This window comes from Notamacropus eugenii, chromosome 1 (assembly GCF_028372415.1).
Source record: "Notamacropus eugenii isolate mMacEug1 chromosome 1, mMacEug1.pri_v2, whole genome shotgun sequence".
Lineage (NCBI taxonomy): Eukaryota > Metazoa > Chordata > Mammalia > Diprotodontia > Macropodidae > Notamacropus > Notamacropus eugenii.
Genome location: NC_092872.1, coordinates 741,920,194 through 741,940,179, shown reverse-complemented (window position 1 = coordinate 741,940,179; position 19,986 = coordinate 741,920,194). Strand labels below are relative to the sequence as shown.

The window sequence follows — 19,986 nt, the reverse complement described above, 5'->3', positions numbered from 1 at the left end:
ACAATGTCCTCACCAACACCAACAAAAGGTCTGTTTTTGGATCTAATATCTATCCTTTCCTCTCCCATCTTGAATTTATAAAGTCACTTTTTTAACCCTAATTCGAAAATCTGATGGCTAGAGAAGTAAAGACCGTACAGCTAGGGATGCCTGCCATTTCTCCTTTCTTGTCCATCTTTGGGAATTCATGCATTCTCAAATCATGTTTTGGCAGCCAACTCTGAGATATACTCTAGATGGGTAGGTGAGTTAGCTGTGTAAATAACACCAACGTGAGCAGGGGGCAGGAAGGGGAATGACAAGGATGCAGTTGAGAGGAGGCAGACCATCAAGGCATCATTTGCAGAGTGGCTGAAATACACAAAGACTATATGTCTATATCTATTTATTTACATGTGTGTGTGAATTTGTTTATTTTGTTTTATTGTGGAAGAATGATTTTGAGGCAGAAAATTCCCAGGGAAGTTGATATTCTTATTTGTTACATAAAAAATTGTATTTATTTCTTCTTCTTTTTAGTTTAATCTATCTGATGAGCTTTAAATACCTAGACTAAGAAGAAAGAGGTGGAGAACCACCCCTTACCCCCAAAGATTTCTTTATTAGTGACATAAAATGAACACAATTCATATTCAATCATCACAGACTTTCCTTAATAAGGGATTGTGGAAGACAAATAAAAAACATGCATAGATATCATTGCAATAATGTGTAGGAGAAGCATTGATAAATGGGAAAACATTAAATGTGCATTGGTCAAGACCATAAGCATACCCTAAAGATTAAAGAGAAGCAAGCTGAATTCATTTCTTTCTTGTTTTCGTCAATAACTCTTCTTCATCACCCAAAGCAGAAACCATAGTAAGGTGGACAAAGCCTTCAACTTCGAAGAAATTGTGTTTTCATCCTGAATCCTCTCCTGTGCACACATTCTAGCAGTTTAGGCAGATAGATCCTTTAAGCTCACTGAGCCTTAGTTGACTCATCTAGAAAATGGGAATAAGAAAATCAGAACTTTTACTCCCTGGCTATCATCACCAGCTGTCTTCTTGCCTATATCAGAAAAAATACATTAGAGGACCTAACCCATTCAGATCAGAATTATTCTTCTTTCTACTGACCCCTCAGGCAGCTGACAATTATTTCTCTACAACTTACTGGGTGCCAAATGCTGCACTAAAGTCTGGGATTATGAAGATATGAAGAAAGGGGAAAATAAAATGCACACACACATACACACACATGTATATGTGCACACAAACACAATATTCTCTCACAACAGTCCCCACCCTTAAGGAGGTGTATGTTGTAGTTGGAAAGACAATATGTAAATAATTAGGTAAAAATAAGATAAATACAAAGTAAATGGAAAGTGGTCTGAAGAATGTACTAGAAGCAGGAGCAAATGGAGATATTGGAAAAGGCCCCTTGAGAGATGGGGAATTTGAGCTAATCCCATATAAAGATCCAATTCTGCCATTATTGCCATACTACCTCCCACCCGATTACCCGTTTAGGAACCATAAACATATCAGGATTTGCACTGAATCAGTTCCCCTAGCTCCAGCACAAGCTTGGCAGCTTTCAAGATGAAATACCCCTGATTAGTTGTCAGCGTTCTCCCTTATATGTTTCCCCCTCCTTCATTTGAATGGAAACTCTTTGAGAGCAAGAGCTATCTTGGCTTCAGTAGGCATATCCTCTGCACTAGGAACAGCACGTGGCCCATTGTAAGTACGCTATAAATGCTTGTTATTCATTTGCTCACTATCTGGAGAGTGAAGATCAAGTCAGATCCTACAAAAGTGGGAGGAAAGGGAAACTGCCAAACTCCCGACACTCTTGTGTTCCTGACATCCCTACATGTTGATGTTGCATTTGAGGGGGTCATGGTGCAGTGAGTGGCAGAGAGAACTTGGAGTCAGGAAAATTGGGTTCAAATCCTACCTCCAACATTTACTGGCTTTGTGAGTTGGGCAAGTTACTTAAATCTTCTTGGTGAATGAATGAATGAATTCATAAATGAAAAGAATGAGTGAATGAATGCAAAAAAAATATTGTGTCCACTATGTGCTAAGCACTATGCTAAGTTCTGAGATACAAACAGAAAAATAAGGAAGCCCTCTTTTCTCAAGGAGCAGGAAGAAAACCTACGCAGGTGCTCTAAGAAACTCTAAATTATAATTGGGCCCCCAATTGGTGAGGGTGGCAGGAGTTTCCACACTATGAATTCCCAACACAAGTCTGAACCAAAACAACTCAGGACACAGAAGGACAAGGCATAGGAGAAGAACTGACTTTAGATCCTGATTCTAACAGTTGGACAAGTCATTTTGTGTCCCTATAACTCAGTTGCCTTATCTGCAAATTGAGGGCAACAACATGCCTGCATGGCATGCTTGATATGTCTCAAATGAAACCATGAATGTAAAGCATCATGCCACACTTAAAATGCTAAATAAATAGGGCAGCTAGGTGGTACAGCGGATAAAGCTTCAGGCCTGGAATCAGGAAGATTCGTCTCTTGGAGTTCAAATCTGACCTCAGACACTTAGTAGCTATGTAACTCTGGACAAGTCGATTAACCTTATATCCCTCAGTTTCCTCGTTCATAAAATGAGCTTGAGAAGGAAAGGACAAACCACTTCAGTGTCTTTTCCAAGAAGATTCCAAATGGGTTTATGAAGATTTGGGCACAACTAAAACCGACTAACTAGGAGCATAGATTTATTTTTATTATTATCAAAATGGTTGTTATTGAAATGGTAGTTAATTGAACCAATAGAGAATTTGGAATGGAATTCAATACTCTTTGTTTTATATTACTATTATTAATATAGTATTATTATATAGTATAATTATAATTGAGATGTCTTTATTGCTACTTATGTTGCAGCTGCTAATGGTGGTGGTGGCTGTGAAGATGATTCTTTTTAGGTATCAGATATCATTATCATGGAAACTGTAAAATCCATCATAAAAATGACATTCCCTGCCCTTAGGAGTGTACAATCTAATAAAACGATGTTATATGTCCATGAATGAAAAGACAACCGGATAGAAAGTGATAAGAGCGTTAAGGGATCCATTCAGACACAGTGCCATGAGACAGATAGCAGGGAAGAGTGACTATTTAGTTGTGGGAGCAGGGAAAGTTTGATAATACCTAAGGGCGAATGTGGTTAGAATTACTAATAGAGCTGAAAGGGCCTTAGAAATCATCTATTCCAATGGTGTCATTGTGATAAATGGGAAAAGACTAAACAAGCTCAAAGCTTAATATAAATTTTGTTTTTAGTTATCAAACAATTTGTTTCCTCATTCTCTATGGCTAGGGGAGAAAAGAAAGAAAAGAAAACCCCTTTAAAAAATAAGCGTAGTCAAGCAAGATAAATTCTGTCATTGGCCATGGTATCAAGTAGAGAGTGAAGGACAGGGATCCATAGTGACATGGAGAATGTGAGCCTTCATCAATGAAGAATCTTGGTAGCATCAAGAGAAAGAAAGAATTTGGGATGAAGAGAAGTTTTCAAAAGGGAGGTAAAACATTCTGTTTTGCACCTCTTGAGTTGGAGGTACCATTGGAATTTATCACAGACAAATAGATATAGTCCTGATTGACCAAAAAGAACTTAGAGGTAGATATAAGAATCTATGAGTCATCTGTGTAGAGATAATATTTCATTATCAGGAAGTTGAGTACACCATTGGGAGGAGAGGTTGAGAAGAAAGAAAGGAAAGCACAGGACAGAATCTTAGGGGACGTTCTAAGATATGGAATGGGAACAGGAATATTCACTATTAAAGGAGCCAAAGAAAGAGAGAATGGATTGACAAAGAATCCGGAGATAAATGCAACAGAGAAACCTAAAGAGTAGACATTTTCCAGAAAGATAGAGATGGTTGATGGAAGAGATAAAAAATTCAATTCAAGAAGATGAGAACTGAGAAAAGGTCTGAGGGTTTGTCACTTAGATACCTGGTGATGTTGGAAGAGACAAGTTTGAATAGAATTATGCTGTTTGCAAAGGACAGAAGAATGGTGAAAAAACAGATGGTACAAAGCATATCTATTCTTTGTAAGAAGTGAAAGGGAGGAGAGATAGTAGATGACAGCACCAGGGGACATCATTATAAGGAGAAGAATATTCTTGACTGTTTTAGGAGAGTAGGAACATGCTTTCTTTCTCTTATGTTTGTTTATTTGATTTCATAGAAAGGAAGAAGCTACTTAGAAGGGAAAATAATAGAGATTAGAAAGATGTAAAAGAAATATTTGCCCCTAAAATTAGATCATTCCTTTACACCTCATTTGTTCTAAGTAATTATAGAAATTTTGACTCTTGTCTTCGTTTCTCTTCAATAATTATCCCAGCACAGCCCCACCCTCCCTACAATTCTCAAGCTTGTTGAGAGCAGGGTCTGATCCACATTTCTTACTGGCTCTTTAGTATCTGGCCCAATGCCTAGCAGAGCACAAATGTTCAATATCGTTTTGTTGGTTGGACAAGTAAATGGCATGAGTAATGGCATGAAGTCACAGAGAAAACAGGAGAGAATGGAATCAAGGAAATAAGGGCATTGCTTTGCCTTGGCAAGGAAGCAGAAAACTTCATCCATTGAGAATGAAAGGAGGACAGAGAAGATGGGCAAAGTCAAAAATATATGAGTGTGTGGAGGCTAGAATTTGAGGGAGCATTCATTTTCAGTGAAATATGAGGTAAAGTCATTTACAGTAAGGCAGAGAGTGAGTCTGGAGTTAGGGGACTAAGAAAAGGAGAGAAGTTTCAGATTATTAATATGATTAACTGTAGTAACAACAACAAACATTTATATTGAGTTTTAAGCTTTTCAAAGCATAGAACTAGAGCTGTGGGGATTTTAATTAGAATAATAACAACAAGGAATTCCGTTAGAGATGGCTAAGTATCATGAAGCAATGGCAGAATGATAAATTATATTCATATCATGTAAGTGCAACATGAATTGTTACTAGTTAGAGAAGTATATTGTTTTAGCATGCTTTTATTAGGTAACCACCATGTATCAGACATAGTGCTAGGCCCTAGGGATACAAAGATTTTGAAAAATTATTTCCTGTTTTCAGAGAGCTTACATTCTACTGGAGTAAAATAATACAGACTGATATAATTTGGTACCAAATATATTCAAAATCATTTAATAAGTGGAGGGATCACACAAAAGTCTTATCAAGGAAGTGGCACTTGAGCATAGTATTGAAGGGAGTTAGAGATTCCAAGAAGCAGAGTTTGGGGAATAAAGGGCAGATAGGTAAGGGACACAGTCTGTGCAAAAGCAAAAAAGTAGTAGATATAATCCTATGCAGAGAAAATACTAAGTAGATCAATTTGGTTGACATGTAGTGAGAATAATGTGAGAAGACAGTATAATTCCACCTTCTCACAAAAGCATTGTTTTGTTTTTTTTTTAATTGTGTGCATTTTGGTTTCAACTTACTTCAGTCAGTACTTAATATGCATGAAGTCATGTGTTAGTTACTAAGGTAGAAACAGGAATGGATAAAACATGGCCCCTGTAGTCTAATGGGGGTAATAAAACACCTAGTGTATATAAAAAAATTGCTATTAAAAACTCAAAAGCATAAAGTCATATCAGTAGCATAAACAATGCCTTCTGGAAGGCCAATACAGAAAAGCAAAAAGGACCTCCCCAAAAGACTAATCGAGAAAGCTTCACTTGTTCATCATTTGATGTGAGCCTTGAAGGATGAGCAGCATTGTACCTGATGGAGATGGGGGAGAAGAGGAAGAAGGGCATTAATTTCATGTATAGTAAATGGGATGGACAAAGGTAGTGATTCAGGAAACCTTGCAAGGTATTCGTGGAAGAGTAAATAAAATAGTTTGTCTGGATTATTGAGAAGATGGAGGGTACTATGATGAGTCCAGGGCACCAAGGTAAAGTCAATCCAGACTTTGGGAAGCCTTGAATGTCAGGCTAAGGACTTTGGGTTTTATTCAGTCAGTGACACATAACCATTGAAAGGTTGTGAGCAAAATGGTGCCCTAAGCTGACATTTGTTTAGGGGGAATTATTCTAGCAGCTTCATGAAGCATGAATGAGAAGGACCCAAGGCTAGAGAGCAGGAGATCAATTAAGAAGCTATAACATTAGTCCAGATGAGATGATGGCATTTGAAGCTTTCCTAACCTGCACTCCACCCATTCCCCAACACACACACCTTCCCAGTCTTCTTATTCCTTACAGCCCTGCCCCCCCCCCTCCATTGTTTTCCATGCAGTGGCATTGGTCTCTTGGCTATTTCACGAGCAAGGCACTCTATCTCTCAGTTCTGGACATTAGCACTGGCTGTTCCTCACAAACATTCTTCCTCCTCATCTCCAACTCCAGGTTTCTTCCAAATCCCAGCTAACCCCCCACCCCCACCCCCCACCGTAGGAAGCTTTCCTGACCCAAGTTGATTCAGTTCCTTTTCTTAATTATTTCCTATTTATCCCATCTATAATGCGTTCATACCCAGTTGTTTGCATGATGTCTCACCCATTAGATTATAAGCTCCTTGAGAGCAGTAACTGTCTTTTGTCTTTCTTTGTATCCCCAGCCATTAGTTCAGTGTCTGGCATATTCATACTGACTGACTGATCTAAGAAGGGCTTGGACAAAATGGTGGTGCTAGGGATAGAAACGATGGAAGGAATGCCAAAGACTGGGAACTGAGGGAGAAATGGGAGATGAGGAAGGGAGAAGAATCAAAGCTGTCACCAAGGCTGTGACTCTGGGTACCTTGCAAATGCTGGTACCAATAACAGAAAAAAGTGTCCCTGTGCATTGCACTATAGCCCATTCCCAATATACGAGTTTTCATTAGGAACCTATCATGTATAGAACCATTCTTGGCGAAATGAAGATTAAATTAGACTCACTCCTTGCCCTTGATCCAACAATTCAATTCAACATGTATATGATAATTAGTCAGCATCTAGACTGGGTGCTGGGGGCACAAAGAAAAGAGAAAAAAAGAAAACAATTCTTATCTTCAAGGAGCTTATACCCTGCGCAAGAAATTTAGAAGCTAAAAAGGGAGCGAGAATTAACATTTACATCAACTTTAAAGTGTGCCAAGATTTTATATTGTCATCATCATCTCATTTAACCTTCACAATAATCTGATGAGGTAGATGCTATGATTATCCCCATTTTAAAAATGAGAAGAATGAAGCCAAGAGAAATAAGACACTTTTTCCAGGGTCACACAGCCAGTAAGAGCCTCAGCTGGAATGTGAACTCAGAATTTTCCTGCTATTTGAAGTCTGGTTCTTTCTCCTGTCTGCCATATGGTTTCAAACCTGTCCATATCTAATTAGGAGGTGAAGAACAAAAAAACATAGGTCCAAGTAAAGTGTTTAGGAAGCATTCTTGGAGGGAGAGGCTTCTTCTGTGTGAGGGAACCTGACCTTGAAAGAAGGGAAGGATCAGAAGGATAGTTTGACTTTGTCCACAAACTGTCAACCAGCAGAAAATTAAAATAAGAAAAAAAGAAGACAGTGAGAGGACGAGAGATGGTCTTACTCTGTATGTGTTGCTGTATTTCCTTCACACTGGACTCCAGGCTTCCATCTGCATGTCTCTGAGTCACAGCAAGGGTTTTTGCATTGCTTGGACAAACACACAAACACAATGACAGAAATTGGATTATTTCTCTTTTGCCTCATTAGGGCAACTTGTTTCTTCGGGTTTGGACCTCTAGGATCATTGGCTTAGAAACTGAGAGCTGAAAAGGACCTTAGAAGTCATTTAGTCCAACGCTGTCATTTGACAGAGAAGGAAATTGAGGTGTAGGGAAATTAAGCAATTTGCTGCAAGCAGAAGAAGCAGAAGGAAAGTGGGACTTTTTGTTGTTCAGTTGTTGGTTTTTTTTTTGTTTTTTTTTTCTGGAGTTCAATTTTCTAGGATCAGGCTAAATTGCAAACATTTGAAGGATTGATCTCCTTTGAACCCTGATGGTTCACAGCTGCACTGAGTCACATAGGTTGTGTGCATTCTGGCTGAGCCAATCAGGAGCCAAGTCTTTGTTATACATGTACTGGGAGGCTGGTATTTTGCTTTGGGGGTTTGCTCATGAGAAGGAACTTTTGATTCCCTGACTGAACTCTGGGTATATTTCTTAAGAGCCCCCTGACTACTCAGATGTTGGTTCTCTCTTGGTCTGGTGATATATGTAGGTGTTCAGACACTTGGAGTCTTTGTTGTATCTCTGTGCTAATTTCTTGGCTTGTATTTTCTATACTCACTTCTCTCTACTTATCTGCAATTAAAGTAAGATTGTTGACCCCTTTGAACCTGTCTTTCTTTTAAAACAAAGGAGATCAAAGAACTTGTGCTAGCAACCCAACCTGGGTGTGCTAGGGTGCTTGCTACTACATTTGCCCAACAGAAGTTAAGAGTCAAGTGAGATTTGAACCTGGATCCTGGAGACTTTTGTTCATACTCCACTGGAAAAAAAATGAAACAGCCATTCGGAGGTCCTCTTTTCATATTGCTCATACATCTTCCTTGACTATGCCCTCCTCTACAGCTAGGACCACTCCTAGCTTTCCAATCTTGTTATAATTTACTCACCTCCATGAATTCTATGATCCCGTAACAAAGGGCTTCTTGCTGTTCCTTGTATGTGATAACCCATTTTCCAGCTATTTGCTTTTGGCTATTCTCCATGCCTGGAATGCTCTCCCCTTGACCTCTCTGCCTACTTCTTTCAAAACTTGTCTCAAATAAGACACTGGAAGCCTTTCTCTCTTTTTCCCTTCCCCTCCCCTTCTCCTTTACCACTTCTTTCCTTCCTTTTCTTCCTCTCTCCTCCCCTTCCTTCCCTTCCCTTTCTGTCTTCTCCCCTCCCTTTCATTCTACCTCTTACTTCTTTCCTTCTTCTGTTCTTCACTCCCCTCCTTCCCCTTCCTCCTCCACTCTCCTTCCTTTCCTTCTTCACCTCCTTTCAATTTCCCTTCTCTCCCACCTCTTCACCTATCCCCCAAGATGATCTAGGTTTTGCATTATTGTATAGCTTATGGCAAGAATGCTGTTTTTGCCTTTCTTTGTATTTCCAGGTTTATATTATTATAATGAAATTCAATATCATCATCTTCACCAGCACAATTATTAAACCTCAATTAGACTTAAGAAAAATGGGAGAAAAATGGGAGGTACCTTGGGTGTCCCACAGTCGCAATCTTCACCTACTTCCTGGAGTTTATTCCCACAGATTGGGTTAGTTATTATATCTTCTGGGACTGGTGCTTGGAGAAGACACATTGGTTTTTTAGATAAGAGGTACTTTTGAAAATGTCTGCGGCAGATGTCACTGAAATCCTTTGGGAATTTAGAACTGTTGATAAAGGAGATACAAAGAATCTGAGCGGGGCTCTAGGATCTGTCTCACTTGACCACTGAGTGTAAGAGGTCAGCCAGGATTAACCATGGAAAAGGGAGGCCCAGGAATGTTGTGCTTCATGGCTAAAGAGTTCCTCATGGGCAGAAAGGGACCAAGTTTCCCTTAAGATTTGAAACTTTCCAAACAAGGTAGCAGCAATGTAGTCCAAATAACAGGATCAGAGCAGTCATCAATTTCCAGCTGGAAGAGATTTCATTAGCCATCTAGTCCAACCCTCTTATTTTATAGCTATGGTAATTTACGTCCAGGGAGGTTAATTCATTTGTCCACAGCTAGTAAGGGCCAGAAAGGGGATTTGAACTCAAGTTCAGAATTCCAAAACTCTCTTCCCTTCATACTGCTGGGAACTGAGATTTCTTAGGTGTTCATTTGCATTCCATCATCATAGTTTTCAACACATCCATGGAAAATTTGCAAGAATCCAGGGACACTAAGCATAAGAAATTGGAGTAGGATTTGGGGAATTAAACAGTAGTAACAATGAAAACTATTAGTTTCATCCAATGCATGTCCACAGTGCATGAAATTCCATTTACTGCCTCATTGACTTTGTATAGACTATCCCACAGACTGTCGCTGACATGTACTTTCTCCATTTTTAGAATCATTAGTATTTATCAAGACTCAACTCAAGATCCACCTTCTATGAAATGTCTGTCTTGCCCCAACTAATTCCAAATTCCTATTATCCATATCCTCCCTTCTTAACATAACTTTGCATATTTTGTACATTATATGAGAGGCAGTATAGAATAATGTCTAAAAAAGTCAGTAAGACCTGGGTTCAAGTCTTGACATAAACTTTGTGAATATGATTGTGTCACAATATTTCAGCATTCTAGATAATCTTCTAAAGATGTAAGTTGCATGGCAGGTGCCTATATGTATCAGGGGAGGGAGTTTCTGGGAGTTCCCTAAACCAATGAAATTAAAAGTCTAAAATAACATCAAAATACGTGGAGAGCAATCTGGATCTCTGCATACATCTATAGATTAAGATACATTATTGTGTTATTTCTTGCATGCTGCCCCACTCCCACCCCAAAGAGAATTAAGTTGTTTGAGGACAAGCACATTTTGTGTTTCTGTCTTCAGAGTATAGCATGGTAACTGGTACACAGGAGGCATTTAATAAATGTTTTTGAGTGGATTGGTGAATGAATAGAAGGATGAATGAATAAACGAATGATCCCTGAATCGACTTAGAACCTAGGAAACCTAAAGATCACATAGGGAAGCATCTAAACCCTTCTTTACAGAGAAGACTAGGACCCAGAGAGGTTAATAAATTGCCACAAACTACACACCTGTTAGGTGACCAAGATGGGACTAGATTCATTACTTTAGTCTCCTAATCTCATTCTCTTAGCCTTTGTCATTCTCTCTCTCTCTCTCTCTCTCTCTCTCTCTCTCTCTCTCTCTCTCTCTCTCTCTCTCTCTCTCTCTCTCTCTCTCTCACACACACACACACACACACACACACACACACACCTCCACCAACTCCCTTTACTGATTTTTTTTTCCTCTCCTTTGTCAGGTAGTGATGTTGACTCACGTCAGGTACTGGTTCATCACACAGCTCCCAGAGGGACATTTGGTTGTATAAGGCACATCAGGCATTCCAAGGACATGACCCAACTCATGGGACATCACTCCTACTAGTGACACACCATTTTTCCTCCAAGCCTAGACAAAAAGAAGGGAGACATTACTTCTTCAATGCTCAAATTCACCCAGGGAGTAACAAGAAACTTGGTCTGAACCTAGATCTTCTAAACTTAAAACCCAGAACATTCTCCACCCGACCAGGCTGTCCCTATTCAAGTAAATTAAATGATCACTGAGTAGCTATTAAGTGTTAGATCTCAAGGAAGAATTAGGGATGAGTAAGCCACGGGCTCTGCCATGAAGCTTGGCAGTAACTAGTCATAGGAACTCACCACTCTGTTTCTAAATTAGCCAAAACACAAGTGATCTCTTCACTGTCATCCAAGGAGGATGTGGGGACTAAATCACAGGCAGCCCACATGCCAACTTTCTGCCCCAGGCTAACTGGGTTTTTTCAGCCATTGCTGGTGAACCTAGTCAGAGTCCTTCAGAACAGTAGAGTCATCGTAGGGCATGCTTTAAGAAGCAATGTGACACTGTGATGGTGAACTTAGAATTAGTTACATCTGGGTTCAAATTCAGCTACAGGCACTTGCTAGCTATGGGATCAAGGACAAGTGATTTAATTACTTAGAGACTCAGTTTCCTCCTCTGTAAAATGAGGTTCTTTATATTTGAATTATCTACTTCAAAAAATTATTGACTTGATCACTGTGAAAAACTTAAAGTACTCTAAAAGTGTGGCTTGTTTTCTAACCTGATCATTGAACTTCCCAAAGGAAATGCTCCTTCCTATATGAAGCCCTCCAAAATCCCTCCCCCATAATAATTCTTAATTCCACCCCTGTCCCTGTTTTGTTTCCTAACTTTCTAATGCTCTTATCATGCACCATTGTATCTTATAGCTATTTATCCAAAGTTGAAGTTCATAAGTCTCTTAAGGTCTTAGAATATGCCTTATTTAATGTCATATTTCCTATAACGCTCAGTTCAGAGCTCTGTATACAGTGGTGCTCAATAAATGTATGAAGCTTTGCATACATGCATGTGAGGTAACTAATAGAAGTGGTAGAGATACCATCTTCTCTTCTGCCTAATCCATTCCTGGCTTTTCTACTCCCTATCCTTCCAGTCACCCTTACATCAGACTGCTCCAAACCTTGTACCTAAACTAAAGCCTCTTTCTTCCATCTCTCCTTCCCTCTTTCCTTCCCTCTACCTTCCTTCCTTCCTCCTACAAATATTTACTAAGCACCTACTCTTTGCAGAACATTGCTCTGATAATGAACACAATAAACAGTCAATGAGATTTCCACCATGTACTAACCTCGATCACAGCAACAGAACTTGAACTGCACATGGCATTTGAAGCCGCATACCCCACCCGTTTGTTGTTGAAGGCAATTCCACTGTGTAAAAGGACACAGATGTGCACATGATCAACCATGACTCTGGAACTATTTATTTACTTCAGACTTATCTGAGCAGAAGAACACAGATTCTAGTTTGGCAGGGCATGAAGGAACATGAAGGTCATTTCATCTAGCTATTTTACAGAGGTGAAACTAAGGTCCAGACAGGGTCAAAGTATATACACATATATGTGTATATTTATATATTTAAATGTTATCTATATTTTAACATTTAAATATTTATATATTTATGCATATAAATATGCATATATAAATATTAAGAGAAGGAAGAGGAGAAAGAAGTAGAGCAACAGCAGTGATAATATTACTCTAATGAGCTCAATAGCTGGTTTTATTTCTTCATGTTCAAGTTCAAGGGGACTGCTCTTCCCATTCTCTCACCTTTAGGGCTCCATCACACACCTCTGAGCATAATACCTTGGGATGAATAGCAGACCTGCCACTTACTACTTGTGTGATATTAGGTAAGTCCACCTCCCTGAACCTCCTTTCTTCATCTATAAAATGCGACAGTTGGATTAAATGATTTCTGAGGTCTCTCTCAGTTCTAGTTTACCTGGCTTTCTTCAATTCTCAAATCCCACCTCCTATAAACCTCTACTGCTGATGCTTTCTTTCTGAAATTACCTCCTATCTACTTTTTATACATCTAGTGAGAGAGAGAGAGAGAGAGAGAGAGAGAGAGAGAGAGAGAGAGAGAGAGAGAAACAGAGAGAGACAGAAAGAGACAGAGACAGAGAAAGACAGAGACAGAGAGGAGGAGGAAGAAGAGGAAAAGAGAGTGAGAGGGAAAGAGGGAGGAAGGAAGGAAAAAACAAAACTGGAAGAGAGAAAGAAATAAGGAAAAGAAAGAGATAGAAGGAGGGAAGAAAGAGGAAGAAAAAGTGGATAGGGAGAGAGAAAGGAAAGAAGAAAACAAGGGAGGGAAGGAGGAAAGAAGCAAGGAAGGAAGGAATGAAGATGGAGGAGAGAAAGGAATTGTAGGGAATAAGGAAAGGAAAAAGAAGGGACAGAGAAAGAAAACGAGGGAAAGTATAGATAGATAGGCAGATAGATAGAAAGAGATAGAAAGATTAGATAGATAGATGATAGATAGATAGATAGATAGATAGATAGATAGATAGATAGATAGATGTGGATGTGTGTGTCTGTATTTCACCAACAACTGTTCCTATTTCTTATAACACTGGTTTAAACATCAGCCCAGTGAAGTAAGGACTACAGTCATAATTAGTTTCATTTTACAGATGAGAAAACTGAGCCTTACAGAAGTTAAATGATTTGCACAAAGCCCATAGAGTTAGTAATAGAACCCAGGTCTCTAGTACCTCCTGTTCCTCCTCCTGTACAGTGCTGCCCATGCCAACATGCCATGGTAGCTCGAGGAATAGAACATGGTACCTGGAACCTGAGTTCCAATCGGAGCTCAAACACTTCCTAGCTCTTTGATACGAGGCAAGTTACTTAAACATCTGTTTGTCTCAGTTTTCTCATCTACAAAATGGAGATAATAATAGCACCCATGAGCCAAGAGTGCTGTGAGCATCCAATAAGGTAATTGTCATAAATCACTCCGCCCCATAGTCTGACACACAGTGGGTGCTGTGTACATGCCAGCTATGATGTTGGTAATGAAATAGCTGAGGCCCAGGAAAGCTGTGACTTATTAATTATCACAAAAGTAGTCTCATCAGAGGTAAGAATGGAAGCCAAGTTTCATGACTCCATATTCACTGTTCTTCCTCCCATACCTCCTGCTCCCCCATGGCGTAATTGATAAGGCAATGGTATGTAATGGAAGAGCATTAGCTTTGGAGTCATGGGACCTGGGTTCAAACCTTACCTCTGTTGATTACTTCCAATGTGACTTTGAGAAGACATTGAACCTCCCTGCGCTTCAGTTTCCTTATCTAGGATTTCATAATCTTGTAGTATCCCAAAAGGTATAGCCATATTTAGGACCCTCTTACCCTCTGAACTCCAGTGCCAAGAGTCATGGTAACCTCAGAAGTTACCAGGAGCCACTAAGATGCCCATGATTGAGGATTACTGGGATTCCACACCTGAAAAAGTAGCATCCCCTTCCCATTCTTCATACTAACAGAGTCTTCTAACCCCAAAGAGATTAAGCACAAATGTCAGAACAACAGGCATTGTGAAAGGTTGGAGAGGAGCCCTGTGGGGGTGGGGCTTATCATCTTGGAGTGGCCCTGATTTATTAACCCTCACCTGAGCAACTGAGCGTGATCATGTTTCCTTTCCTTCCATCTTTGGTGCCAGGACAAGAATCTGGTGAATGTGTCCTTTGCATTTGGTACCACATGAATCTTATCGGTATCTGACCAAATCTCCATGCCCACCAAGGCCACATGAACATCCAAGGTGTTATAGATCTGAGGAAAGAGCAAAGATCTTTGTAACTGAAGACCCCCAGGACTAAGAACCCAGGCAACTCACCTCTTTCCATAGATCTAGGCATCTACAATTCCTGGGCAATCCATCCTGCTGAAAACAAGCATCAAGGAAAATGGAAAAATAAGGTTGTCCTCAGCCTGTATGGAGGTAGGTGGCTTCCAGTCTCTAAGTGGACAAAGATGCAGGAATCATTGAATTGTGTTATTGGATTCTTATCTTATTGTAGTAAGTTTTTGGCAAATTGCACCAATTTCTTTCTCTCTTTCTATCCCTCTGTCTGTCCCTTTCTCTATCTCCCTAGCCCTCACTCATGACCTTTGTTTGTTTGTTTTCTGTTTCTGACACAGGACACTTCATCTCCTAACTCCAAGTCTTTGCCCTGGCTGGCTGACATGCCTGGAGTGCACTCCCTCCTTACCTCCATGATACAGCTCAAATACAATCTTCTACATGCAGCATTCTGTGATCCCTAGTGCTCATGCCCTTCTTTTCAAGCTACGTTATATATAACTCCCTTGGTTAGATTCACATTTATTAACTATAATTATGCAGTACATTTGAACTAGCTGCCTGCTTTATTTCCCATTGGAATGAACTTTTTTTATCCCCAGAGCACAACATAGCTGTGGCACACAGCAGATGTTTATTTCATACATACTTGTGGATTAACTGAGCAACACCCAGAAAACCCTGAGCTGGGTGTTGGGGTTTCAAACATAAAACAAGAACGAAAGCAAAAACCAGACCTTGCTGACAAGAGCCAACCTTCTGCTGTGGTGGGTGAGACATCTCTACATAGCAGTACATATAAAGTCATTTGAAGAGGCAGAGAACACTTTGGGGGTGATGCCCTTTGGGCGAGTGACTGGCCTCACCAGAGTGGGGCTGTATGCATCAGGGAAGGGAAGGAAGATACAATGTTTAGCAAAACATAAAATCTTCTATAAATGAGGTCAATTATTACTGGTGATACATCTATTCAACACATTAATAATAATTGCAATGAATAATGAATTTAGGTGAATGGGTAATGCTCTTGCCCTATATATGGGGATATATAGGTACTGGCAGGGTCGGTGCTCAAACCATTGAGATCATGGAAAACAGAGATTGTTTTATCATTTGGATGAAGAAAGTTGGGTGGTGCAGTGGCTAGAGCACTCCGCCTAGGCTCAGGAAGACCAGCATTCAAATTTGGCTTCAGATACTTACTGTGTGATTCTGGGCAAGTAACTTAACTTCTGTTTGCCTCAGTTTTCTTATCTATGAAATGGTGATAGCAAAGGCACCTGGCTCCCAGGCTGCTTTGGAAGATCAAATGAGATAACATTTCCAAAGCCTTTATTACAGTGCCTGTCATATACATAGTAGGAGCTTCATAAATCCCCATTTGTTCACTTCCTTCTTTACATGTGTACTCCCACAGTTTATCACACTGCCAGGAATTATAGGTGCTTATTAAAGGCTTGTTGATGTACTAAATGAGGGAGCCAGTGAAATATTAGGGTAAAACTGAGTGGCGTCTTTTGCACCTTTTTCCAAGGGTAGTTGTATCAAAATTTCCTGGATGACTGGTAGAAGACCAAGAATCCTCAATTCTGTAAATTTTTCTCCTTGAGTTTTCCCTCCTTGGTCAGATAATCATCAGAAAATCCCCAAATCCAATATGAACACAACTTACCCAGAGGAAGGGAAACTCACCACATTGAGGAGATTGACCACATGAAAAAGAAAATTTCTCATTGATGTCTGATTCCCTTTGTGTATACCAGACTGAAAATAAAAAAGGCATAATCTTGATTAAGACAACAATGAAAAGAAGAGTGCTGGAGGGGAGGGAGGTGTGCAATGAACTAGGTCTTCCTATTGTCTCCCACTTAAAGTTGCTTCCTGACATTCAAGGCTTTTCACAGTCTGGCTTCATCTTATCCATTGGATCATAGCTTTTTGTTGTTTCACTCTTTTTGGCTGTGTCCACTTCTTCATGACCCCATTTGGGGTTTTCTTGGCAAAAATACTGGAGTGGTTTGTCAGTTGTTTCTACAGCTCATTTTATAGATGAGGAACTGAGACAAGTAGGATTGTGACTTTCCCAGGGTCACACAGCTAATAATTTGAATTCAGGAAGCTGAGTTTTCCTGACTCCAGGTCCTTATCTATGGTAACATCTAGCTGCCACTGGATCATAGATTATAAAATCATAGATATAGAGCTAGAAGACACAGAGGTGTTATTAAGTCCAACTCCCCCCCTACCTCCTAGGTCCTCCACCTTCCTCCTTTTACAAATGAAGAAACAAAGTCACCAAGAGGTTAAGTTGACTTGTCCAGAATCACATAACGATCAAGTGTCTGAAGGATAGCTAGATGGCAGTCAATAGAATGCCAGGCCTAGACTCAGAAAGACTCATCTTCCTGAATTCAGATCTGACCTCAGACACTGACTAGTGATGTGACCTTTGGTAAGTCATGTAACCCTGTTGCCTCAGTTTCCTCATCTGTAAAATGAACTGGAGAAGGAAATGGCAAACTACTTCAATATCCACCAAGAAAACCCCAAATGGAGTCATGAAGAGACAGACACAATTGAAACAACTGAACAACAACTTCCTGACACCAATTCCAATCTCCATCCAGTACACCACGCTGTATCCTAGTCTTAGGCCATATTATTCCAGGTCTCCCACTTTTCTGTATGCTCTAATGAAACCAAATTATTCTCTGCTCTGCAATAAATTTTGTGCTATCTAATCTCTATGCCTCTATTGAGCTGAAGAATGTTTCCTTGCTAGATTTAATGATTGACTTCTAGCCCATATACCAAAGTTTATCCTCTTCCAGCAAAACCTTCCTCATGTTTTTCTATTGCTGATGACTTTTCCCTTCAGATCTCATCTATAATTTGGGGGGACCCTTTCTGGTAGTTCGTATTTGTTTGTTCTCCCTAACTGGCTAAAACATAAACTCTACGAAGGAAAGAATCATGGCTTAGCTAAACTTTCTATCTCCCTCTTGCCTTATCACAGTATTCTGTCCACAGTAAACAATTAATAAATTGTGGTTGAATTCTTGAGTATATTGGACAATTCATCCTATGAAATTGACTTACATTTCCAAGTCATCACTAATTTCATCTATCAGACTGGGAATTAGAATAATATAAAATGTCTCAGCTCAATCTCTATGTGTAGGGATTTAGTATTGTTATAAAAGTTAGTATTTTTGAAAGAGAAAAAATATACATGTGAAAACTCAGAAGCCTTGGTTTATATCTTATTCTTCTAAATATTGCAAAATTCATTAATAATTACCCCTTATTACCCACTCCCAAGTTCCCCATTAGAGTGATTGATTTCTGTAGCTCTCTTGAGGTCTGAAAAGAGTTAAATCCTCTCCCTTTTCCTATTGGAAAACTGAAATTGCAAGAAACTCTCAATTTTGTATTTGCAACGCAAGACTAGCCAAAATGACATTTTAAAAAACATTAATAGATCAAATAATGTGGCACTTTAGCTGCCAATTGAGGATATAATCTCACATAGTCATATAATCTCTCCTAGAAGGGATTCTGGAATTGTTGAGCCTGTCATACCTGAAAAAAATATAGCCTCCTTCAAGACTTTTGCCAAGAGATCATGCAGGTTCTCCTTAAAGACCTACAATAAGGATGATCTCATCATCCCTTTGGGCAGTCCATCACTCAGATAGCTCTGATTGTTTGGAGCTATTTTGTGAGATCTAGCCTAAAGTGATCCCTCTGTACCTAGTGCTCCTGGTTCTGCAACTCTGGGGCTGGCCATGCCAGATCAGTCTAATGCCTCTCTTGTATAACAATGATCATGTCTCCTCTGTCTTCTTCCCCAGGATAAACACCCCTGGTTCTTTTAATTAATCACAAAGGAGAAACTTCACAACCTTCCTCATCCTCATCACTCTCTGCAAGAAGCTGCTGAGCTTGTCAATGTCCTTGCTGGACTTGAGAGTGAGAATGCAACCCAGAAGTCAGATGTGTTCTGAGCAAGGCAGAGGATCACCGCACTATAAATTCCTGGAGATGGAATTTTGCAATGTCATATAAAGGATAAAGAGCTGACTTCGTATCCAGAAAGACCTGTGCATGAGTCTCAACTCTGGCACATACAATTTCTGGGACCCTGGGTGAGGCACTTGACCTATTAAAGCTTTGGGAGTTCTCAGTCTATCTAGACTAGAGTGATTAGTTTTAATTGCATTGATAAATGGAGTCTTCTTACCTGGAAAATCTCTTTATCAATGAAATCAGAGCCTTTATTTCAATAATCTCCTTATTCTGATACAATATTCCTCTTACAAAGGTTAAAACATTAGCCTTTCTGATCACTATATACCACTCTGTTGATTCTTAACGAGGATGCTAGCCAAGCTGACTAAGAAACATTAATATCTTTATACTCACATAAGCTTTATCCAGGACCAAGAAAAGGCGGATATATTTTGGAGATGTAAGAAAATTCTGTGGGTATTAAAAACAAATTGAAAAAAAGACTTGAAAATATAAATTATGGATATGATGACTATCAACATTGATTTTAAATGGAGAGGGACTCTAAGCAACTGAGAAGTTAGTCTGGGCAAAACAGCCCTCAGAAGTCCTTTAGAGAGCCGGCATTTCATAGAGTTAGCAACTAGATTGTTAAAAAAAAAAAACAAAAAAACCCAAAAACAGTTCTGGAGAGGGCACTGTGGGGAGAGGATGAAGGACACGCAGATGCATCATTGTGAAAGGTGGGCTCACTTTTGGGTCGGAGATGGCTCTAGGTTTCCGGGTGCGGAGATACTTCTGGTCTGAGCTCTCTACTCCACAGGTCTTGTTTGTGGGGTCCAGATCCTCATATTTCAGGATAGTGTGTGCCTCTTGGTCACCACCTTTCAGAGGCTCTATTAGGTACATTTGATTATGGTGCTTAAAGAAGCCCCTGAGAGATAAGAGAGGAAAGAAAAGCCAGAAAGACTGGCTTCTTTAACAGAGCTGGAAATAGCAAACCAAGAACCCAAGGGGAGGCATCCTATCACACTCCAGGTGCAAACGGGGCAGAGGACC

General features: G+C 39.7%; 1 protein-coding gene across 4 annotated transcripts in view; it reads right to left on the bottom strand.

The window, feature by feature from the left end:
* Window positions 1-396: 396 nt before the first annotated feature.
* ADAMDEC1 (ADAM like decysin 1) overlaps window positions 397-19,986 on the bottom strand; it is a 35,960-nt gene continuing 16,370 nt past the window's right edge. For 3 of the 4 annotated variants that reach the window (XM_072636302.1, XM_072636381.1, XM_072636145.1), the window contains 9 exons: window positions 19,681-19,861; window positions 19,342-19,398; window positions 16,609-16,680; window positions 14,722-14,885; window positions 12,387-12,468; window positions 11,007-11,137; window positions 9,208-9,385; window positions 7,573-7,658; window positions 397-986 (listed from right to left, as the gene is read on the bottom strand). In XM_072636302.1, coding sequence (XP_072492403.1) covers window positions 983-986; window positions 7,573-7,658; window positions 9,208-9,385; window positions 11,007-11,137; window positions 12,387-12,468; window positions 14,722-14,885; window positions 16,609-16,680; window positions 19,342-19,398; window positions 19,681-19,861 — 955 coding nt within the window. In that variant the 3' untranslated portion in view covers window positions 397-982. The remainder of the gene's footprint in view (window positions 987-7,572; window positions 7,659-9,207; window positions 9,386-11,006; window positions 11,138-12,386; window positions 12,469-14,721; window positions 14,886-16,608; window positions 16,681-19,341; window positions 19,399-19,680; window positions 19,862-19,986) is intronic. The other variant, XM_072636231.1, reaches the window with a different exon arrangement.